Raw genomic sequence first — 24,879 nt, 5'->3', positions numbered from 1 at the left:
CCAGGGTTAAACTCAGGGCTTAGTTAAAGGTCAGGGATTTGACTAAAATCAGGAAGGGACATAGTTTTCTCTTGTACTTCTTCCCTTCTCTTGCCAAGAAATAGTTTTTATTTGTGAAGTCCTGAAGAGCAGCTTAAGTAATTCTTCACCCAATAAAGCAATCCCCCATTCTAGGCAATTACATGAGATTAAGCTTGATAAACCTCTGCTTATCACAGCAGGTCATGTGACATACCAATGTTTCACCAAGGTGGCCCTGCTGAAAGCTGTGTTAGTTCTGCAGCTCCTTCTCAGGTACTGGCCTGTCTCATCCACCATGAACTTGGACTATTCTCTCTAGAACTGGGTTCTCCTTACACAGTGCTGTCCAAAGTCATGCTTGCAATTTTTGGAGTTTCTCTCTATAGAGGTGGAGCTTAAACTTTTGGAGCCCTGGCATTTTAGGAAGTCTTACAGAAGTCTTAGAAAGACCTTCAGCATGCCTGTTCCTTCCAAAAATACTGCAACTATCAGTTCTTATTTTAGAAAAAAAGAAGTTCATAAACACATTTGGCATTAGTAGTATTTATTCCTTCATAATCAAGTAAGCATAGATTTTTTTTTTCTAGTTATACATGCATCTTTATCACAGAAGTTACAGAATTCAAAAGTCTGCTTTCCCCCAGAAAAATCTACAAACCTTATAAAATACAAATTTAACCTTAATGTGGTTATGGCCCATGGTTTTTTACACGGTGTTTATCCCATAATAAACTAACTCAGCCTGTGAAGATATGTCCAATGCCCCTGGTAGTGGTTGTGCTGGTAGAGCCTCTGCACTCTGCTTGTTCTGCAGAGCCCTCACAGCCCTGTCACTGCCCCACCATGGGCCCTGCCCAGCCAGCTGCCACAGCTCCTGCTCACCTTCAGTCTCTGATTGTTGCAAAAATAGGCTAAGAGCATTCCCAAGTACAACAATGTTCTCTGAGGTTATCTGGCTATTACTATAAAAATTAAGAGAACTGAGCTACACTTGACTACCTGCATGTCAGAACTTATTCAAATGGAAGGGAACACATCCTGTCACCAGTAATGGTACTTCCTGAAAGTCAGCATAATGAAGAATGCAGGAGGCTTTTGCATCAGTACAAGTCTCACCCAGAAAGTTACTATAGTTAAGCTTTTATTTAAAATATAAAATGCTGACTGGAGCCCTGGTACAATAGGGTTACTATCCATGTTTCCAAGATTAAGACACAACAATCAGAGTTGACATAAATATGCCATTGGTTGTTCTTAATACAGCTATTCAGGGAAAATGTGCAAGTCAGTCTCAAACACTGCAAAAATCACTTACACTTCACCAGAACAGGACCAATCCAGAACACCATCATAAGAATTTGACCACTCCACTCTATTATAAAAATGACCAGAAAGGTTGTACAAAATCCTCAGCTTGCAATATAAACTTCATTAGGAATACAAGTGCATTCACAATGATACACTGACTTATTCTTGTCATGACAACTTAGATACCACTGTGGCAGGGAAAAAAATGCCAACTTAGTGCTTAATTAAAACAAGAAGCTTGGGGACTAATTACCTTGCAAGAAGAAAGAATATAAAGTATCAGCTTTTGCTGTTACACTAGACAATATCTCTACTAAATTCACTAAGCAGTGGCAGTTTTCTTTCTCTAGGTGAACTATTTCCTAAATAATAAGAGACCATATTGTAGCATAGTTTTCACCATTGGCTAATCTCAAATGCTGTGCATTTAATTAATCAGTATTTACCTTAAGCATAGACAGAATTTACCTTAAACAGTCAGATTTATTTCTTTATATCCATGTATGTCAATTACAGCTTCATAAATAGCATCAGCTGTTTCAGTTTTCAGCTCTGGGTTTACATCCACATAAAGAGGAAATCTGATAGCCCTTTAGAAGGGGAATGTTTCTTAACTCTGAAATATTACTGTGAGACAGTAAATTGTCCTGATACAATTTCAAACTCAGATTAAGGGAGTAAGACTATGACATGCAGCTGACTTTTCACTAGCTGATCATATCCAGTTAGATATGTTTCAGTAGTGCATGACTTTGACCTTGTCCTCTGGTTTGGACTTGGCCAAATCTAGCAGTGAGCACAGAGGAGTGCCAGCTATCATGTGTGATGCAATAAAATGCATACCCATAAGCACACCTGATATATTTGGATATTCATGCCATTACATACACAAAGAGTGTATGTAGCTTCAAGAGCTGACAGCAAGACTGGCTTGGTCTGCAGTGTGTGGATCTACACGGTGGAATGAGCTTCATATCCTCTTACTTAAGGGATAAAAGTTTGGCAGTAATTATGAGGCTGCAATTAGCAACAGTCCTGAACAACACTGCCAATTCAGTACCTACATGAAGTCACTTGAAAATCATGGATTTGAAAGAATATTTTCAGGAGTGACTGAAGTAATGGTAGATGCACATGAAGCCAACTACAGCTTCAGCCAAAGGTGCTTGAAAGATCAGTTTGTGAATAAAAGGCAGTAGGAAATAATAAACAGGAGGGTTTCTCCTGTAAATTAGTAAAGGAAACCATCTAGCAGTTTAGTTACAATAACCAAATACTCTGGTGGTGAAATTCTACCACAGCAGTTCCCAGCAGACCATGAGGTGTTCCTACTAAAAGTTACATACTCTCATGGAAAACACCAAGCATCATTCTGATTTTTTTCAGCAAAGCTGTTTTCTAATGAAGTAGTTCTAAACCTTATAGGAAGAAAGGTCATGTATGAAACCTCAGCAGCTGTTTTTGCCTTGAGATAGTTCTAATTACAACCTGTGTGATCCTCCCTAGGCAAAGCTGTCATTCTCACCCCCCTGCTAACTCAATTACCATTCCTGTCTGACTTCCCCAGCTCTGCTGACTTGCCCTTGGCTCTTGCAGCTTTCATCATTACCCCAGATGCTTTTATACTTTCTTGCTCATTTTGCACCAGTGAAACTTCCCTAAAGGAGCAAACAACCAACCCCTACATTTCATTCATGCATATCAATCTTGGAGTGGTTAAGATGAGAATCATCCAACATAAGTGAAATGTATTTCACTCCTACTCTGTTTTAGAAAGCTACATTTAATGGTATATATGGAAAGCTTGAAAAGCAAATGGAGTAATTCCAATATTTATTGCTAAATCAAAAATAATCCCATTTGACAGTAAATTCACCTACCAACTTTATCAGCCTTTCTTCCTCATCTTTGCAGATTTATATCTATATGAGTAATGGTAGTTTTTGCAAAAAAGTCAGTAATTCCATTTTCTGACATTTCTTCAATAAGGCTAATGCAAAACAGGCTGCACATCAGAAATGCTTTTTCATGAGAGTGCTTGTCTATTACCTGTCCTCCCTCTGGAGCCTGGGCTACTGCAGCTCCAGTGCTTAACACAATTAGTTCTTCTCTGACAAGCTGAGGACTGGATTCTAGACACTAGAGATCACTGATTTCATAGGCTCCCTGTGCTGTTTCCAAACTGCTTCATCCTCAGTAAATACTTGAGAAAGATACAAGTAAGACACAGGAACCTTGAGCTACGCTGTGATATTATTTGATAGAAAACAAATATCAGTAAATAAAAACAAACACAAACAAACATGACCTGGAATAATTTGCAGAGACAAACTGCCTTGCCACTCTCTGTAAGCCTTGATTTAAGCACAAAAAAAGGGAAAAAATTCAATTTGGCGCCTGTCTGTACATTTTTGTTGGCAAGAATAGTCTCTTAAATATGGGAGCTGAGATTGGAAGCCTAGATATGAAATAAAAATGCCACTGTCTTTTACAAGAAGCCTCAGGTTGGTGTGGTCCATGGGGCACTGTGCCAGCTCAATCCAGCCACAGGGCAATACTATGTGACCTAACTGGACAACAGCAAAAGCAGATTTTTCTACAAGTGACTGGCTACTCTGGGGATGAAAATCACACTGGAAAAGGATCTGGTTACCAACTCAGGAAGAGAACCTGGCAGCTCTCTGTTCCTCAGCCTCCTCACCTCCTTTTTCAAGGCAGAGCCCTTTGGTGGCTGCTCAAGTTCCTGTGGTGTAAAACCTCTGCCCAAGCTTCTGCAGCTCCAGCTGCCTCTGCTCCTGCCCAGGCACTGCTGCCCTTCTCTCCTGTCACAGGAGCTGAGGCCACCAAGTCCCATCTGCAGCACCAAGGGCAGGAGGAGCCTTTGGCCAAGGCAGGGCAGTCACAGGAGTCAGAAGAGCCCTCTGTGCACCTACAGCCATCCAGCAGACACAACCTGAGATTCCTCACTTACTTATCAGCACTGGACAGCTCCAGCTGGGAAGGGCTGGGCCACCACCAGCTGCTGAGGAGATACTCTGAAAATTGCTTCCATTCCTGAACACCAGAAATGCCCTGCAATGAACTGTAAATCACTCATAACTGTTATATTATAACTTGGAATATAAGTGTATTCTCTTCTCTCTACATATCCTGTTATTTTCATGCCACTATTAGAGAGCTATCTTCTGTTCCTCTGGATTTTAATATTTATAGTAATTAGTGCAAAAATAAATATTTCTCTTCAAACAAGATTTCTCTTCTGGTTCAAAAGGTGAATACACATCTAATTCTATACAAAATAAATATTACACAGGGTATGGAATATGGAGTGCAGATTACAAGCTGTAAACAGACATCACTTTGAAAAATGCTTTCCAGAACTGACTCTAGGATGTAGGATTGATATCATCTCTTACTTCAGAACTGGTAAATTCTGTTTGCAAAATCATAAAAAGACTAAAGAGCCTCAACTCATTTCCAGTAGATGTAGTATTAACAGCAAGGCATTTACATATGCAGAAGATTTTCATATGATGGAATTCAAGATTTTCCTGCAACTCTAAGCATATTTTATAAAAATGAACTCAAAGGTTTACAGCTTTTTATTCCAAGTACTGGGGAAAAACCAAGAACATGGCACTTGTGCTACAAGGCTATATACATGACTCCTAGCATTTGATGAGGAATGCTTTTCCTCATGCAATAAAGTTCAACTGCATCTCATCAGCTCTTATCTAGGTCTGACAGTATCTTTTTCTCCTGCTGAAATCAGGTTTTTTGGCATTGTATTCACCAAAAAAAGAAAAAAGAAATCAAGACAGTATCATACTGTGCAAAATGAAACAAAAAAGATCCTTCTGTTTAGAACTATTGCACATCTCACTGATGTTAAAGGGGATCCTTCTTTCTAAATCTGAGAACAGGTATGTGCAACAAACTGGGTAAAGCTTAGCACTGTCTTACTTGGACATCCACTTCTGTTTCCAGCAAGGTGTTCTCCCTACTGCAAAGAACAAATTTCAGTGTTGCTGCTGAAGGCCAATAGGTTTTCAGTTTTGCTTCCAAAGCAGTCAATTGCACAGAGCTAAGTGGGGAAAACACCCACATTTTTTCCCATACTGCAGAGAAGCCTTGAGAAAACAGATGTTTGTAATAAACATGGCAGCATCACCTGCTTCATCTGGCATACAAGAGAAATTAGACTGACAGGAAATAGGAATCACTCAACTGAGAAAGAAAAATCAAGGCATAATAGGGTCTACATATTGTGAAGTCTTTTCTATGACATGACAGACCCTCCACCTACATTTCACCTCTTGTAGAACTTGTGCCATTTCACCAGATATATTAATGATTCCAATTTTAATGAAGCAAGCAACCTTAGGCTTCAGATTCTCTCTTCTTCTTTCCATCTTCTCCTAAATCACTGTCTTCTGACTGGCTGCTGCTAAGGACTACAAACTGTCCTTCTGTGCTGCTCTGGTTGGATCTGCTGGAAGCTGCTATCAACCGGCTCTGCTCCTCCAAGTCCTATATTGAGAAGAGGGGTTGAGAAATCAGAAAAAGAGTATTACCCTTAAAGCCATCTGCAATGGACACAGGATACCCTTATTGCAATTTCTAAATGATCTATCAATACTATCAGTGGACAGCTTTGGAAAAAACTGCAAAAGAAAGTAAGTAGAAAAAACCTAATATTAAGAAATAATGACAAAAGGTACCTTCTCAATTTGCTTTTGTTTATTCAATTCTTTTTGCTGTTTCTCTTTGACTCTCTCTATTTCCTTCTGCTTTTCTGAGGCTTTTCGATCCTAAAGAGCAAAAATGTAAATAAAGTCAGTAACAACAGCCTGGGATGTTTGGGACACTACTGATTGATATGAGCTTGCTCAAGACTGTGACTTCACTGTTTTGAATATTCTGCTTTTAAAGGACTGGTATGGTTGTTAAAAGTAGCAAAATGAATCCTATATTGAATATTGTTCTACAGTAGATATTGGTCAGTCTTTTCATTTAAATTCTAGGAAAAAAGTCCCTTAAAATATACAACAACATTGCTGCAACTAGAGGCATCTTGCAGAATACAATCTATTACACATATTTAAATATACCCCCTTCCTTCCTTTCCCCAGCATCTTTTGCCCCAGAAAGATTCTTACCAGTTCTGCATGTAAAGCTATCTGTTTGGCCAATCCAACAGAGTCACAAATCTAAACACAAAACAGATGGAAATAATTAAAAATGCCTTGAAATTTCAGCCAGCATCCCAAATGAAATACAACAGCACATTAAAGCATTTGCAGGCACTTAAAATGACAGGTTTGAATGGATCTAGCACCTTGGAATCCGTATTCACAACTGATACAAGTGACAACCATCACCAATACCTTTTCCCCTTCGTTATTTGATTCAAATATGTAGCAGATGGAAGTCTGGTGGCTGTCCACTCTCCCTCCTGAGGTTCTGAGCACAAACCCAAACAGGCGCTTGTTCTCCTGGTGTGTGGCATACAGTACTACATTGGGCAAAGGGAACTGCCAAGAGGATCAGACAGGGAGACTTTAAAACTGATGCCAAAGATTTCCACACGAGGTTTCAATACACTGCACATTAATTAATGCACACCCACAGCACAAGAAGTTACCCAAGCAAATGTAATTATGAAGCACAAACAGATTAGACAGCAAGGACTAAATTATTACAAAGGCAAGCAAATGTCAAAAAACACACTCCATGTAAGAAAAAGGGACTACATTTGCAGCGAGTCAGTCATCTTCCTAAAGATGAATACACTCCTGTTTGATTTTGTTTTAATCATTCATTATAGTTACATTTGTTACAATATTTAGTTTCATGTAAAGGCACTACTTCTCAAAAACCTCTACTGCAATTAGCTCAGTTCTCCTAGTTATATAAGCAAGAAAAAAAACCCCATCCCATACCCTCTTTGGTTTGTTACAAGAAAACTGTTTTGCATTCTTATTCCTAAAAGAGGTCGGACTTCAAATTATCTTTTTAAGACTCATCAAACAATAAACTTAAAAATTCTGAGAGTCCCTACCACAGCTGCTATGAACTGAAAGGATGAGTTTTCCTGGAGTTAGATGTGTGCATTTAGTATATGGGACATACTCTCAGTTGATGTACCTCACTTGTAGAAGGTGACAGCTTTGGAGCATTTTTGAACTTAATGTCAAAACATTAAAAACAAAACCCCAAAACAAAACAGCGAAACCGAACAGCAAACAAACCCTCTTGGACTTCAGAACTAATGTAACTCCATCATTAATCTTCTCTCTTTACTATTTTACCCTCTCAGATCACAGGGAGAAGGGAGTCTCAAAAGCCAATGTGACCTATTGAAATCACTTCCCTAAACCTGAGTTGCAAGTGTTTCTGAATGTCTGCATTGGTCTCCTAATAGCACTGGAAATTTGGCTGGAAATCTCATGCTATCAGTGATTTTTGCTATGATCTAATAATAATATTTTTAAAGTAAAAGAATTACACTGCTGGATATTTATCTTAAAATGGAAAGTTACTTACTCGTAGTCTTGTAACTTGTGTCTGTGGATCAATTAACCTAAAAATTTGTTTTTAAAGACAAACCAGAAAGTAAATTTTACCAAAGTGAAAGAAGATCATTCTGTAAATAAACATCAGTAGAAGTCAGGAAGCAAACCTACTTTAAACAGTCACAAGTGACTAACAAGTGTGACTCTGTCATCCTGAAGACGTTGTGGATGGCGCGAGCTGCCAGTATCTGACGCATTGTTTCATAAACAACGTCTGGGCTTTCATCACACCTCACTTCCATAGAGCCAAGAAACCTCACAATAAATAACTGATGAAGAATTGAATCTAAGAAAAAAGAAAAGTATTGAAAAAAACAAACTCCATTTTGGGTTTCCCATTCAAAGCCAAAGGTGGACTGCAGTCAAGAAAACTCCAAGCTCCTCCTTACTTGGAAAGAGATTGCTCCTACTTAGCAATGAGAGGTGCAGTTAGTACACAGCACACCACACATCTTTGCATTTGGTGGATGATACAAAAGATGGAATTAATCATTTTTACAGCAGATTTTCAGACAGTAGTTAGATTTAACTTGACTTATCAAATACCTTGCAATGTAATTAAGCATTTTAAAACTGCTGTTAAATTAGAAGACAGAAGCTAGGGATGAAAACAGAACTATAACTGTCAAAACCTATTTTTATTTTGCATTGAAGTGAAACTTTGTTTTACCTTCTGTTTCAGGTTTTGAGCCTCCAGATTCACCGAAAGGATTTGTGCGTCTATCAAAAAATGAAAACATTAAAGCAGGAGTCAGATTACAGGAACCACTCATGGACAGTGCAGTAGTCTCATGCTGTGTCAAATACCAACATGTAGTGAGTTCACAAACCTGTCATCTGGAGGAATAATGTATCATGAGCCATAAGGAGAAGTAATTCTATCAGGAGTGAGACATAACTTGCTGTATCTGAGGGCCCACATTATGGGGAAAACACCAGATATTATTGTCCTATTGCTGCCACAGAAGGTTTTGCTCACATTTTATTTTTTTATATATATTTGAATTAAGCCCAAACTAAAACCCTGGTAATGTTTGAAAAGGTATAGTTTTAGAGGAGGAAATGTCACAGAACAGCTTCAGGAAGCACAGCCAAAAACCAGGCCCTTTCAGTACTCCATAAGAGCACCCACTTCTCATCACTGTCAAGGTGTTGAATTACTTACTCAAGAGAAGCCCCTGGGTTTGTTTCAAATGCAGCTTTCTCAAAACATCACTGGGGTTTTACTCCTAGAGAGTCAAGAGAAATGTGGCTACTTCTGGCTCTCAGAGACAGAATTACTATCAGTTACAGAGAAAAGTGAAAATACTCTAGGCTTCCAAGTCTGCATTTTTCAAAAACAGTAAAGGAATAAGCACAGGAAATGGGGACATTTTATTTAAAATTTGTAGAGGAAATTGCCCATTCTCTTTGGCTGATTGGTAGCTGAAAAGCTATTGGCAAAAGTTCAGTATAGTTCAAATCAGGTTTCTTATGGGATTAATCAAAGTGTTACCTCGATAATTAGTGTTCTAAAAACAAATTTCAAAACTGAGAAAAAAAAATTGCTCAGTTACACATACTGACTGCCAGTTCATTTTATCAACTATCAGAAATGTTTTAACTAAGAGATGTCTGGTTTAAAGTATTAAGTTTTTCTAGACTGAAGCCAAGATGGCATTGCTACAACGTTTACGTAACGTGGACTCAATCAAGACCCATCTCATTAAAGGCTGACCTGGGTAATTACAGTAAAAACAAATTCTCTCTACCAGCATCTTCTATTGCTCAGACTCTTCTTGATGTTTAATATGAAACTAGAAGAGTAAATGCAAAATCTCACAGGATCTCTCAAAAGGCAAAAATAAAATTTAAATATATGTCATCAGTATCAGAAACCAAGGGAAGTACTTTTTTAATAACAAACATGTTACCTATCTGTACAAACACTGCAGTTCTTTATTGAAGGCCATGGTTAATTGAAATACTGAGCTCACCTCTGTAATTTCTGCTATGAAAAATATTATTTTCTAGATGAGAATTAGAACTGATGACATCACAGAATATTCTGAGTTGGAAGGGACCCCCAAGGATCATTGAGTCCAACTCTGCAGTGGATGGCCCATACAGGGACTGAATCCACAGCCTTGGTGTTACTGGCACCCTGCTCTGACCAACTGAGCTAGACCAGGCTACCACAGAGTTCAGCTAAGCCTAAACTCTCCACTTCCTGCAATACAGTTCCAGTCTATTTTATATCAGTGTATTCTGAAGGATCTAGCTGGCCACCTGCTTATCCTGCTATACCAACAATTAGAAGAAAACTGTGGAAAAAAGGAAAATATAGTTTTTTATATATAATTTCAACTCCTACATCAGTGAGCTGCAATTCAAAATACAAATATTTTCCTAGAGGCAGGGGGATATAACACATTGTTTTACAAGAATCACATAAATTAGTTTTCATCTCTTTGGCTGTTTTTTTTTTTTTGTTGTTAAGAGCAGCTGGATCTGCAAATACATTTTGTTCATATCTGAATTCTATAGATAACAGCTCTAGAAATGCAGTGATGATTTACAGGTCTTTGGTTTTTAGTACATCTCCCACTCAAATATAATAACAAGTAGGAGAAAATGCTTTTATGTTTTGGATGAACTCTTAAGATGATTTTAAGTTGTCTGTATGTGGAATTACTCTAGAAGCCTAGACCATTTTCACTCACCTTTCAGCTTAAGAGGAGTCATCGTATGCCATCATCACCTGGAGGTAGGGCTACCAAATTTCTCTTGAGTTTCCAAGAGGAAATAACCCAAGCTGCTGGGTGAGCAAGCAATAGGAAAGGAAAATACTTTGTGAAACCAAAAGTTTAAAATAAATCAATAAATAAAAGCATTGGCTGCTAAAGCAAGAAAAGCTGCTGCAAAATAGAAAACTACACCTTGACTCTAGTGATGTAATTAAGCCTTTTTTTACAATTCCATCTAACAGTTTAACAAATTGTTTTGCTCCACTGTCCACTGCAAAATTTGTGACATCAGTCAGGAAAAAGGCAACGTGTGTACTGGAGCTGCATCTTAAATGTGCTTTTCTTGTTTGTTGGTTTTTGAATTAGTAACATTAACTTCAGGGATTTTTTTCCTTCTCTCTACATTTCCTACCTGCCCGATTGCCCTGATGACTTTGCTTGGCCAGGCAGATCTTCACTGACTGGAGATATGATGTCAAACTGGATGGGAGTGTCAGGGGCAACAAGGGAATCCAAGGAAAGTGCTGAGAGCGCTGCTGAGTCAGAGCCCAGGGACCCTGTGCTGCTGGTACGAGCGGCAGGAGGACGAGATTGCCTGCAACAGAACCAGAAAGGCAAAGTCAGGGTGTGTTAGTAGTTAGTGAGGAGCTCAGGTTGGTTGATAATGAATTAAACCAATACAATATTGCAGACCTTAGATGTAAAACAAAACAAAAACTAAAAACCTGAAGATCGGGGTATAGCAAACAAATCTATGGACCTAGCCAAATTTAAATTAAAGTTACTACTTCCATTAGTAATTGCATCAGATTGATTTAACATCAATATATAATCACATATTAAGAATAATAAAATCTGAGGTCTGCTTCCAGGAATTGGACACATGAAGAAAAATCTCATCATGAAATCACACAACAAAACAGATATGATGAAACCAACCAAAGTGTCCACCAGCTGGCATTAGGATTACTTGTGACAATGGATGCTCCACAGTGCTTCAGCAGTGAAGGTGTGTTCAGGAAATTTTCCTCTGACCTATCACAGATTTAGTTCTGATCACAAAAGTATTTGTAGGTTTGTCAGGCTTTTTTTTTCCCCCTGGAACTTTATCCAGGATTTTCTTTTTACATGTGCACCCCAAATGGCCTCTGGTTGCTTCACTTACACAGCTGGCCTCAGGCTCTCGTGCCTCTGCTGAAAGGAAGGGGAAGGAGTGACAGCCTCCAGAGCTGACTGGTTCACACGGGCAGCAATCTCCTGCAGAGATGGCAAACAAGAACTGGAAACATTTTTCTCAAAGGAAACTTTCAAATTTTATTTGTATGCAACTGGGAGGAGTTATAAACTCAACCCTTGATGACAATCTTGCATTCTTAAATTTTTGCCAACACACCTCCAGCATTTTCTTCCAACTTTTCTTCAAATACATAACCTGATGTTAACTTTGTCAATTTAAACAAATTGGCCTTAAAATACTGCCAATGTTAATAAAAAGCAGCAATAGAGAAAAGCTCCAATGATAACTCTGGCAAAATAAGCAAATGTAGCCAGGAAAACAAAAAGAAAAATCTCATTTGAGAAATGCAGCACTCAACTGTGAACTAAAACCCATGAAGACACACTTCATATATAGATACATGCTCTGTTATAAAACAGTTTTTATTGGGCCAATTCCCCTAATTAAGTAAGCAAAAATCACTATGTAAGTTTTTATCAATATGAATTTAACTCTATAAATATAAATGTTAACATATTACTCATAACTGTAAATTTTAGTAGAGTTACCTCAGGGTTTTCACTTAGATATATCTGCTTAGATATGTTGTTTATGGTGCATATCCACTGAAAAAGAGGAAGAAAAAAGAAAACAAATTAATCTGTTATGTTTTCTAAACAATCTTGATTGAATACCTGAGTTGCTGTTTCAGCACTTTTTCTACTTTCTCTAAATCCAGGGAGACAAATATTCTGCACACCCAGCTTGTCATTAAATTCACTGCCACCTGTATACTGCACCCTACACTTCAAGATTTTACTCACCAAAAATATTTTAGTCATACTAAAACTAAACTAAAGCAAGCTTAAATCACAACTCTAAAGAACTTTAAAAAAACTCATCAGGATTCTCTGTTCTTCTTTATTGTGTGCTGCAGGTGACATTGTTTCCTCACAACATTATAAAAATTCAGTTTGGCTTTTGTGGAATTTGCTCATTTCTTGCATCTGCAAGCCAGAATCTGCTTTCCCTCTCTGCTCTGGAAAACCATTTTCCATTTTCCTGTTCCTGGCTTTTCAACTTTTATCTGAAGGAGGAAACTAACAGGAACACTAAGATAAACAAGGTGTTATTAACAAAGATAATTTATTAACAAGTAGAAACAGAAAAAAAATATGCAGTGTCCAGCCATGGTTAGGAATGTATTCTTTCTGTGCAGCAGAAAATCACTGGGCTCCATGCACACCTCCTACAAGCTTACCTCTTCATAATCTTTTTTACTTTCTGCCTGTAAAATTGAAGACCTGAAAGAGAAGAATGGAAAACACAATTTTTTGTATTTAAAATTCCTCACAAATACAGTCAGTCAAAAATTATATTTTCATATTTATACTTTGAACAAGTTATGAAAGGCTGAAGACTATTTGTGTTGAAAGTAGTCAACATTTAATTAGGATGGGGAGGAACCTATGCTTTCCTTTCAACAGGAAACAGAAAAGGAACACAATTCTAATTGTGTCCATGTAATATTTAAGTATTCACAAAATGCAATAATATGTGATTGTCAACTAATTACCATAATCTTATTTTGAAATACTACTCAGCTACATTACAGAGTTTATAAACAAAACCCCAGTTAACACAGTTAAAAGGATATCCCAGATTTTGCTTTTAAACATCCACAGAATATATCAAGTTAACACCTGGCCAAAGGCAGACCATCTTTCTTCTCCTAACCAGTGAGTGCAGTGTTTGTGCCAAGAAGCAGCAGTGTCAGAGCACTCACTTTTTGCCATCGAAGGAGGTGATCTGAAAGCAGTACCGTCTGTCCTCGCAGTCCACAGCCATCACTGAGCAATTGTCTATGTCCATCACGAGTCCCCCAGCCACATCTCCTCTTGCCTGGCTCATCAGATTTCCACCTTGAGTGAAGTAAAACTGTCTCTCCCAGCTGGAAGACACCAGCCCTGTCTTACTGAAAGATAAGAACAAGTCCTCAGTTAGCCTCCCTTCTTGCTCAGACACTCTATAATTAGGTGCTGCAATTGTGTTCTAATACAGAAATTAATGCCTCAATCAGTAAGTATTTTGCTTTAGCTGTTGTTGTAAAAGTCATCAACTTATTTTTTTTAATTCCTTGGAGCTTATTATATAAATTACCGTAAAGAAATTTAAATGCTACAACTTATTTTCAATAGCTCTCAAAAACAGCTGTGGGACTTCCTTAGAGGCACAGCTCCCTCCTGTGGACAATGAGCCAATGCTTCATGGAATCCAGAAGCTCCTTCCAAGGGTATTTTGGTTAACAGAGTCTTTTGCCTTGTTTAGATCAAAATTACAATGTTTTATTTGTAATTTGAATCCCAAAGCTTTAACAGACACTTCCAGAATAATCCTGATAGAGGGAATCTTGTTACTTCCCAGTTAGGATGCAGAGGAATTACACTCTCAAGCCTTTTTTTTAAACTGTGACAATTCAGGCAAAATTACACTAAAATCAGGATAATTATGCTTTGCATCTGAATGACATTATGTCAGTGTAACAATGAATTTAATACTAAGTGAAGAAGTCCAAAGAAATAAATAGAATAGCTCTTATGTGACTTATTCAACTAAATATATAAAATCAGCATAGCTAACATCTAAAAGAATTTTCCAACTTCTTTAGCTTTCCTTTCCCAAAATTAAATACTCTGGAATTTTTAAATAACAGATTACTCTTACTTTCTTGCATTGAGATAGCCAGCTTTCCTTGTTAGATTCCTATGGGCAGGAAATTTGGTAGGATCAGGATCAGGCAAATACAGTGGATCACTGGCTACTTCCAAGTCCTCTATAGTTTGTTGCATGTTTTCTACTTCACAATCCATCTCCCTGCGAACACTAAGATAAAAAATGTGTTATAAACAAAGATAATTTATTAATAAGTAAAAAAAAGTAATCTTCATAAAAGCTCAAAATTCAACAAAGCCAACTTACTTCTGTACACTTGTGCCAATATTGGTCAAAAATTCTTCCAGTTGCTCAGTAAGATTTTCTGAACCCATTTTAAAAAAGCTTATCTTTAAAGAAAAAAGGAGGAAAAGGGAGAATTTAGTCATTAATAAAACTACACTTAAAACTAACAGATGAAGTCATAGGAGGCTAAAGTTTCTCAGAGAAATCTGTTTTCATCCCTCATTCCCACCAAAGCCTGTTCCTAAAAGCAGCAGAATGTGTGTTTGAAGGCTGCTGCTGGCACTGCAGTGGCATTTGTGTCACAAGGATGTGAACAGAGCTGCCTGGAGGAAATACAGAAACACACAGGAAACACTCCCAGGGTCTCTCTTTTTTCAGTGCCACCATTCTGCTAACTGTTGTTATGGGGAGTTATATTTGGGGCACATAGGAGAGAAGGTTAGGATCTGTCCTAAACCTGTGAGGATTTGTCCAGGGCCATCCCCAGGGAACTAACAATATGTATTTTTATGTATTTTAAGCACAGGGTACTCCATAGTAGGTCAGAAAATCTGCCACAGCTACACTGAGGTTAGAACAGGAAGCCCTGGGACATGGCCCTGCCCCTCTGTTTCTTAGATTCAGCAAAAAGCTCCACCTAAGCAACAGGCTGCACTTACTTTACTGCACAAAACATGCAGAACTTGGCTCTTAAATACAAGCTGCAAAGTCTCAAAAGAAAGCAAGTGTTCTTGCCTTTGGAAAGCTTTCAGCTTTCAGTGTGCAGGAGTTGATTTCTACTCAGGTCACTGTAGGAGTGCCAAACGCTGGAAAGCTTGACTTGCAAAAACCCCAAAGCTCATGCTTAGTAACATACTTCCAAAAATACAAATTAAGTCTGTCCACATAACTATCATCATTCTATTTTCTGTTGCACCCATCCTCAAGTAAACCAATCACGAATTTATTAATATTAAGCAAAACCAAAGTATTTTAGCATTCTGGCTCTTCCACAGCCTTGACTGAAAACAGTAGTTTTGTGGCTTTTGATGAGTATCTCATTTCAGAACAGCTGCCACAGGAATGAGTTTAACTGTGTCCATGTTATTTGCTGAGCAGGTTCACTCCTATGTGCACTTGCATGAAAGCTCTAATCAGTTCTTCCATTTACTGGAATCAAGTGCCCAGCAATGAAAATCTAGGCATTACATCAAATCCAGCCATCTGAGTTTTGGGGGAAAATGAACCATTACATTTGTCCCCAGACTTTGCTAAAGACCCTCAGATGGAGTGAAGAGATCCCTGCAGTGAGTGGGCAGTGAGCAGTGCTAACTGCCAGCACTGTCAGGGCACAGCTGTGGCAGCCCAGAGAAGGGGATGGATGATTCTTTTTCTCCATTTCCTTCCTTGGACTGCTGAAGAGGGCTTGCAATGGATTTCAGTACATCAACCTTCATGAAGGACTTTTATTTCTCCTTTGAGACCTACAGCTTTCAGAATCTGAAATTACCTGAGCTTGCATGTACCCTAGCAAGGGTTCTAGCAGAGAAATCTTCTTTTTGTACTGGAGAGTATTTAATGCACAGAAATAATGCATCATAGTCTGATGCTGTTTTTTCCTTGAAGTATATACATCTTCTGTAACTTCAGCCTTGATCTGAAGAGACACAGACAAAGGGAGGGAAAAAAGCAATGTTTGAGATTGGCATTGATCACAGGCCCTGTGGACAGCTTTATAGCCAGCAGGGAAAAATCCAGTCATGTTCTACCCTCTATCACCAGCTGCTGCATCTTTTACTATTCTACTTCTCTAATTTAAACATGAGATATGTGAAAAACAAACACAGCATTCTTTTCTACCTGGAAAGAGTGGTTATTTCTTCACAAAAACAAACTGAATATGACATCACAATATTATTCCTAAAGCACTGTCAGTGTTACAGGACAGGCATGTATTGGAGAAATCTGCTTTTCTGTCTAGACTGCTAAAAGCTATCAAATGTCACACAGAATCTGCCATACACTGTGTTCCATCATAAATATACATGAAATGAAAATTATTTCTTATCTTCTTCAAAAATCAATATAAAGATTTTGGTTTACAAACCTTTTCATTTTCCTTTCTTTTGGATAACCGACTGTATCTGGTAATGGCAGCATCATGGTCTAAGTAATGAAGAGAGAATTTATGATCATTTTCACAAATTAATGACTTATGAAACAGAGCAGAAAACCTTTTATATCACAGCGTTACACAGATAGCTGAATGCAAAATTCTGTCATATTAACACCTTTAGGAATAGTTCTTGTCTTTTTATAATCACTTCATAGCAACAAATACTTGGGCAGAAGAAAAATTCTAACCAGATGCAAATGTTGCCAAATTGTGACCAAGTTCCCTAAACATCCACTATTTTTCAAAGAACTGTCCATTAAGTAGAGAAACTTTACATTATGAAAACCTGTATCTAATATTTTTTGCTTCTAAAACAATGGTACAGTTTTGACTGAGAGAAGTAGAATATTATTTAAATAATAAGTTCTCAACATGGATATATTAGAGGCAGCTAAAAAAATAACTTCTGAAAATAGGGAAAAGAACTATGAAATTCATTTTAGGGAGGTAATTTTTTTTTTTATTGATTGGGTCCTGTCTTTAAGAAATGAGCTACCACTTATGCCACCAAAATTACTCTTTTTGTAATTTTGGTGGCATAATCCTACATTATTTAATAATCATACAAACACTTAAGGTTTTGTAAAAAAACCCTTTCAATTTGCCTTAATGCTTCAGTACACAGAGCAGAGATTTACAGGTGAACCAGGAAAGTTGAGTGCCTAAGTATCATGCAGAAAAATTACACCTTAATTAGTTACTTTAAGACTACAGGCTTAACTCCACTAGTTAAGGACAAATAATAATCTACAATAACACTGATGTCTTGTAATATTGATAAGATTAAGTACTTTACACTTACCATTGCTTGCAATTTGGAAAACTTCTTTTAGAGTTAATATCTCTAAAAAAACAACACATCACAATTTAAGTAAGTTGTTATTAGTGTAACATTCATGTATTACAGTTTCTCATGTAACCTTGACCTCAGAGTCATCTCAATGTCACCTTGTACCACACTGAGCTACCAGCACAGGCACTACAGGGCCAGGCAAGTCTGCTCCTGCCTGGGGCCTGAGGATCATTTCTGTGCTTACTCTCATGAACAGAAATAACTTACTTTGCTTTTTAAATGGGGAGATGCATACTTTTGAGAGCTGAAAAATAAGTGGTGTAGTCTATTTAGTGAAACAAGAGCTATGAAGATTAAATGCTATGTTTTTATTGTTGCTGCTGTTGGAAAGAAACAGTATTTGGTCAAGTCCTCTACCTTTTAGATCCCTTTCTTTAAACTGGGTAATAGGAAACATCATTGCATCTGCAAGCTGAGTTGAAAGGACTGCATGGCAAGAGCTGAGCTGAAAAAGACAAAAGAAGAAAATCTTAGGAAAGCAATGCTGAGACCAAATCAAATCACAACAGGTGGACATCAATGTCACTCAAAGACGACATGTACAACTCAAACACATTTTTGCATGTTCCTTTTTTTGCAGCTACTTTTTTCTAGGTTCCAGATCTCATAATCAGTTTTTTACAGAAAACCTCTAGAGTTTAGTTTTTTTCTGAACTTTTTCAAGCTACTGGTTCATGTCCAAAACCAGCCTCATCCATCCTGACTAGTCTGTTGATTTGTCCAGTTTCCCTCCAGCTATGGCACAGCCCATTTTTTACAGATCACAGAGGTAGAACAAAATGTGATCCTCCTCCTAAAATGCTTTTCAAGTGAGGAGAGAGATCACAACAAAAATCCTGATGGTGCTCTTAATGGTGCTCAGTTGTGAGTCCTGTGAGTCAGTATCCAAGAGAGACAGCAGGAGGGTCCTGACCTGTGTCAGTCAGGTCCTGAAATCAGGCAATACAGACACCCTTGTGTACAGAGCTGCTAACAGCCACTGGGTAATGGTTCTGGCTCTATCTCTAGCAGTTAAACTATGGTTTTTTCAGCAATGTATCCTCATTTTGCTGAATTCATTCTTTATCTTAAGGTTATGTAACTTTAAATAGATGCTGCAATATAGAATTAATTGTTACCTTGTTGACAAATGAATGTCATTTCTGTACCTCCTGGCTTAAAGATGGAGTTATTAGGCAGTTAAAGTCTGCACCTGACAGCATTAGCAAAGCACATACAAGGACTTACCTCATCAATCACTTTTGCAAATTGCTGCAGAGTGGAAGTCATGACTTCATCATCTCCCCCAAGTGGAAAACGCTGAGAAGGCAAAAAGAGTTCTGTTGTTTGCAGGGCCATTCACAAAACTGGATTAATCATCTCTATGAGTATATCAGGTATTCCATTATTTTAAAATATTACACAGTTAAGATATACTGAAGCAGTTCACCTCATTAGGTGGAAAAGGAGGATAGGGAGCAGCAGCCTCTTAAAAGAAGCAAATTTTTGTTTTTAACATTTTTAACCTCAGAAAAGGGGACCCAGCAGCAAAGCTACCAACAAAGAATCCTTCATAGTACAGGTTATGAGGGAAGAAAGTTATGGATTCCAGAGTTTGTGCTTTCAGAGATGGAATTATGCTGACAGAGCAAATTATGGTTGTAATTTGGAGATTGCAATGCCATCTCTTCTCTTTGGGACTACTGATATTTAAGTACTTAAGGGTAAACAGGTTTATAAATTAAAAACAAAAACAGAACTACCCTAAGCAATTCTCAAAAAAACTAATCCAAAAGTAAAATATTTCAAAAGTTATTAATATTCTTCATGGTAAGAGGAACTTCATTCTAGTTTAGTTGGAAGAACTAAAATAAAGGCAGTAGATTACTTTGGCAACAATTGAAACCACCAACCACAGCAGTTCCTTTTATCTGGACCAAACCTAAATTCATTCTACACTGTGCTCTGGGAGATAAAATACCACAGAAATACACAGGATTTTGAGCACAGTATCTGACCATGCACAGACAACATGATTTATGCAGTACCTGTTTCTCATACTCCTTCAGAAGCTTTGAAGTCAGATGAGTTGCTGCACTTAATTCATTCTGATTTAAAAAGAGAAGAAAACCAATAAAAAGTCAAACAGGTAAAGTATATCTAAATTAAAAATACAGACATAAACTCAAATTTTTAGAAAAACATACAGAAGACATTCTGGCATAAAAGTGGAGTTATTTCGAGATGAGTGAAACATGAATATATTGTGGGTAAAAAAGACCCTCCCACTTGGTACATACTATTATGCACACAGAGATCATTTTAGTGTGTGCAACATTTTAGAAACACTTGGGAAATACATTAGAGTTACTTAGAGAACAAAGAATATAACTTCACTTGTCATAAGAAATTCTGTTGCAAAAAGAATCACAAGAATTTAGTCTTAGCACTCCCTAACATACAGAAAAGCAATCATTAATTCTTACTTTATTTCACTTCTACATTTAAAGCATATGGAAGTTAAAGAAAAGCATATAGAAGTTAAAGAAACATGAAATGTGGTTCCAAAGCTTTATAATGCATTCAAGAATTTCATTAACACTACCTGAGCATCATATATTCTGTGCATGGCTTGAAACAATTGATTGATGTAATTGGATATTGCAGCAGCATCTTCTTCAAACACTCCCAGCAAAGAGCGGGTCTGTAACAATCAAACAGCCAAAACACAACCATGACAAGTTAGAAGAAAAGAATTTAAATATCATGGAATTTCAGACTTAAATAGCATTATTTCAGGTTTCATTACTGGAAGTTCTATAAACCCTCCAATACTGTTTAAAGGAATGCTAACTGTTGCATGCCAAAGAATCTCACAGATACCCAAGCTCAGCCTTCCTCCTCCTGTCAGCCTCTCTCCAGGTTAATACATTTTCAGAAAGGAAAGGGCCAAGGGAGATGGAAAACTGTTAAATATAGAAACTGTGGGCAACACTGGGTACATCCCTAAGGAGAAGGGTAAAGATTACTGGTATTAAACAGCTTGCCAGGTCTACACATCTCCTCTGCAGTGAGATCCAAATAAAGGCTGTGACAGTCTCATGCTGTCCAACCTGAACACAGACATCTGCTGGTTGTGCTTGGACCTATAACTTACCTGTGGAATACCCATCAACTCAGGGATCAAAACGTTGAGGAACTACACCAAACCAAAACAAACAATACAACCTGCATCTGATTGTCCTCAACATACATATTTCTCACCACTGAAAAGGAGTGAAAAGATCTGTCCTTACCCAGGTTGTCAGTCTGTCTGTTCTTTAGCTGGTGTCACCCACAAGCCTGATGACTCCTGTGCCCACCTGCACCGTGTGCATCACTGATGGTGCTTAACAACCTCCACCTCAAGAATCAACCTCTTTTATCACTGGCCACCTATTAGACTAAAACTGGTCTCCATCTAAGCCCAACTACCCAGGCAGTTTTTCCACTCAGGTCACAGTCCATACCTCTCCCTTCTGGCCAGAAGAATGCTGCCAGACCCTGTCAGAGTCCTTGCACAAGCCAGGGTGACTGACATGCCCTGCTCTCCCTCCTGCCCAAGGGACTGACTCCACAAGAAGGCAATCAGGTTGCTCAGGTGTTATTTGCCTGTAAGCTTAAATGAGATGCTGACTGCATGTTCTTGCATCCTTTTTGCACTTGGAAGCAAGGTTATTCCTCCTCACCATGAGGATTTTGAATGGCTTCCTTCCATCAAAAATCCCAAAGGGGGAAAAGCAGAGGATGTACCAGTAACTCTGCACAGCCACACTGGCTTTTCTTAAACATTGCTTGGGATGCTTGGCTGTAGAATCAGGAGCAGTGATTGCAAGAGCCACAGAGGAAATGCTTTGGCAATGTTTTAGCAAAAGGACCGTGCTTTGTTCCTAGGTTTACACTAACATTAATGTCCAGGCAGAAAATTAAAAGAATCATAAGCACATAATTGGTTTTTTTCCCAAACTATGACTGTTAAATACTTGAAATTGGAAATTCTAGTTTTTAGTCTTCCCTAGGCTGTCTTTAAATTACTGAAGTCTTTAGCCCATCTCCCCTTGAAGTATGAAGGTCTTTTTCAGCTCTTTCTAATTTTTAGCTTTTAATGATAATCAAAGAGTATACATATTAAACCCATATAAAGTATATTATTTAATAATTGCTTCTGACATAAGATTCTTTTATTTAAGTTGCATTAGATGCCTGGCTGTATCACAATTACTGTCATGCTATATAATGTCTAAAAAGTATTTAAATATTAAAAAATATAATCGAACAGCATAATCAGCACAAAAATAGCTTTAATGCTGGTTCTAGTTTATAAAACAAGTGGAGAGAGGTGGAGAACTCAAATCTTTGCCAAGTGTGGCAACATGTGTCATCCTAAGAGCCTTGACTCTCCCATTAAGGTAGACAAAGACTCAAGAATGCAAAAGAAAAAATTACAGGGTACTATAACCCATGACCTTTAAACCTGAACATAAATAAACCTGAGCTTGTAATTTTAAAGGAGTATTATGTAAGGTTTCTGGAGTATACTAACTCTTTAAAACTGAACATGGAAAAAAGAGTTATCTTTATGTTTTACTTAAAAAAGTCTGTTATTGATGTTCAACCATCAAAACAACATTACATGATACTGATGGAAAGAAATTAACCTGAAACTGTAAACAAGTTATGGCAGACTTCTGCTTAGCAGAAAATGAGAGCAATTGTTTACTTATGTTTCTAGTAAAACTCTACATCCTTTTCCATTTTCTTTAGGATTCTTTCAATCCATGTTTGTGAGCAAGCAAACAGCAAAGGACCAGGGAGGAGCTGCATGAAGAAACCCCTCATTAGAAGTGAGTGTTTTAAGCCTTCCGTGCCATCAGGAGGCCACTGCAGGTGACAGGAGACAGAGCCTGTGCCACCAGTCTCTTGGCTTTTTTGTTGTGCAATGCTTTGGGAATGCAAATCAGTGTGAGCAGAAACTCTCTCTAAACATCCACTGAGTGTGTGTGTAATTTATGGCCTAGGTTAATAAGTAAATTGCCCTGTTTTGCATAGCAAAAGACTATGTAAGCTTGGCCCTTGGTTTAGGCCTGACAAGCACAGTGGTTAGATTTTGATCCTGTGACAACAGGAAATGAATGGGTTTGACATTTTTGAAAAGCCTTTCCTTCCTCAGACACAGAATAAGTTTGAGATGATGTTTATATACCTACAGTCAGTGTCTGAAACACGAACTGCAGGCCATGGTGCAGCACCAAACAACCCCCAGGCTGGTGGCTGTGCAGTATTCAGCATGAATGTACCCAGGCGTGGCAACTCCTCCAGACAGAGGCTTCTGCTTTCTTCAAGCAACATTTGCTGCCATTTCCACTGCACTGATTTCTAACAGAAATTAACTAATGTAGCAAATGGACTAACCCAACAGAACACTGAGTCCTTACTAGAGGACGTGACTCCAGAATTCATCTGAAAAATTGACTGAAAGATGTAAATTTCTACCTACAAAAGACAATATTGACAAATCCAATTACTTAAGCATCTCAAACACATCGGGCTGAATCAGTCCTTGCTTGTCTGTATCACAACTAACTTGACATGGAAAATTCTAGAATTACAATTGCATTCCAATAAGTAACATTTTTTCATGTGTTTCCCAAATGTCCTCAGATGGTCCTAAATTCATGTTACATTTGACATTTCCTGTAAATATGAATAGTTCTGACTTCCTTGGAAAATACCTTCAAGAGATAATTTTTTAAAATCAGTATTATTACACGACTCTCAGAATGGTTTCCTCTTCGTGAGATGACAGCAGGTTTGGCCCCTGGACCAGAACCCACATTAGAGGCCAGGTCTCATCTCACATTCAGCATTTGACCTATTTGGGGCACTGTCCTTAGGAAATCAATTATTCCTTTTCTGCATGGCCTTCTTTTGCTTTTTTTAAGTCGTCTTTCCACTTGATACAGAATTGTTAAAGTAACTGTCGTTTTAGGGGCTAAATTTCCCTTTTTAACAAGTGAAAGTTTCTCTTCCTATGACCTAGGAATTAAAACTACCAATGCACATGCTATTGCAATATGGGACAAACTGCTCACTATGTAAACCATGCACCAGAACAAGGATTTTAATTCAAAAGGCTTAAAAGAATATACATTGCAAGCTTTCTCCGACATCTAAGAAATATAGTACAAGAACTGCTATTGCTGCTGCCAGCAAGAGAAACCAGAACCACTGAATAAAGCATCTCCTACTTTTGAAAGAAACTGCAGCGCACTACAGAGCATCGCTGACAGAGATCAGGGAGCAGCAATGCACGAGAAGGGTGGGAGCACGGAGAGTCTCGGGGCACCATGTGCTGCCCACCCACGCTCCGCACTGACCACGGCCGCGATAACCTCACCCAGCCCCGCTGCTCACACGGCTCTGGTGAACCTTAACGCGCCTCGGTGAAAAACAAAGGGGAAAATGGTTTGAGAGGGCAACGCGGGTTTTGTGGTCAGGACGTGTCCAATATCGAGCCCGAGTGCGAAGGCGGGGGTGGAGATCAGAGAGCGGTGCCGGTACTGCCCCGCCGGAGGTGCCGCAGCACCCGCAGCACCCAAGCCCGGAGCCCCGGCCCCGCTCCCGGCCCGCGGCACTCCCGGGAGGGCGGCGGGGCCAGCGGGTGACGACGCCGCGGAGCCCCGAGCGGGCGTTGGCAGGGCACGACCGGGGCGGAGAGCCCGAGCCGAGACTGTCGGAACCCGCGGGGCCGTGCGGGCAGCGTCCCCGCCGCGCTGCTGGGGCGTCACCCTCCTTCCCGCCACCGCCACGGCTCTCCCGGGCCGGGAACGACAGAAAAGCAGCGCTGGGCCCGCCGGCAGGGGCTGGGCCCGATACGGCCTCCGCCGGACCTGTCTTACCTGCGGGCTGTCCTCCAGCGTCTCCTCGATGGGCAATTTATCGATGCCGGGCATGGCGGCGACCGCGCTGAGCCCCCGCGGCTCCGCTGCCCCCGCGCCGGCCCAGCCGGACCGACCCGCACCGACCCCCGCCCGCTGCGCGCCGGACGT

General features: G+C 39.0%; 2 protein-coding genes across 2 annotated transcripts in view; one reads left to right on the top strand and one right to left on the bottom strand.

Annotated features, from left to right (window-relative positions):
* ASB14 (ankyrin repeat and SOCS box containing 14) overlaps window positions 1-17,882 on the top strand; it is a 26,502-nt gene extending 8,620 nt beyond the window's left edge. Inside the window, exon 11 of the mRNA XM_077184528.1 lies at window positions 8,587-17,882. The gene's annotated coding sequence lies outside the window, so the exon portion shown is untranslated. The remainder of the gene's footprint in view (window positions 1-8,586) is intronic.
* Window positions 549-24,879, bottom strand: APPL1 (adaptor protein, phosphotyrosine interacting with PH domain and leucine zipper 1). The gene is made up of 22 exons (XM_054639997.2): window positions 24,730-24,879; window positions 20,397-20,495; window positions 19,840-19,899; window positions 19,040-19,111; window positions 18,170-18,257; window positions 17,762-17,803; window positions 16,891-16,949; window positions 16,294-16,440; window positions 14,826-14,908; window positions 14,571-14,729; window positions 13,633-13,821; window positions 13,108-13,150; window positions 12,416-12,472; window positions 11,796-11,887; window positions 11,043-11,225; window positions 8,575-8,624; window positions 8,016-8,190; window positions 7,876-7,912; window positions 6,717-6,863; window positions 6,489-6,539; window positions 6,051-6,140; window positions 549-5,859 (listed from the first exon to the last, which is right to left on the bottom strand). The coding sequence occupies exons 1-22, from the start codon at window positions 24,781-24,783 to the stop codon at window positions 5,710-5,712; spliced, it is 2,127 nt and encodes a 708-aa protein (XP_054495972.2). The 5' UTR covers window positions 24,784-24,879; the 3' UTR covers window positions 549-5,709.

Source organism: Agelaius phoeniceus, chromosome 11 (genome assembly GCF_051311805.1).
Source record: "Agelaius phoeniceus isolate bAgePho1 chromosome 11, bAgePho1.hap1, whole genome shotgun sequence".
Classification (NCBI taxonomy): domain Eukaryota; kingdom Metazoa; phylum Chordata; class Aves; order Passeriformes; family Icteridae; genus Agelaius; species Agelaius phoeniceus.
The sequence above is the reverse complement of the archived record's forward strand: the minus strand, read 5'-3'. Positions and strand labels throughout refer to the sequence as shown.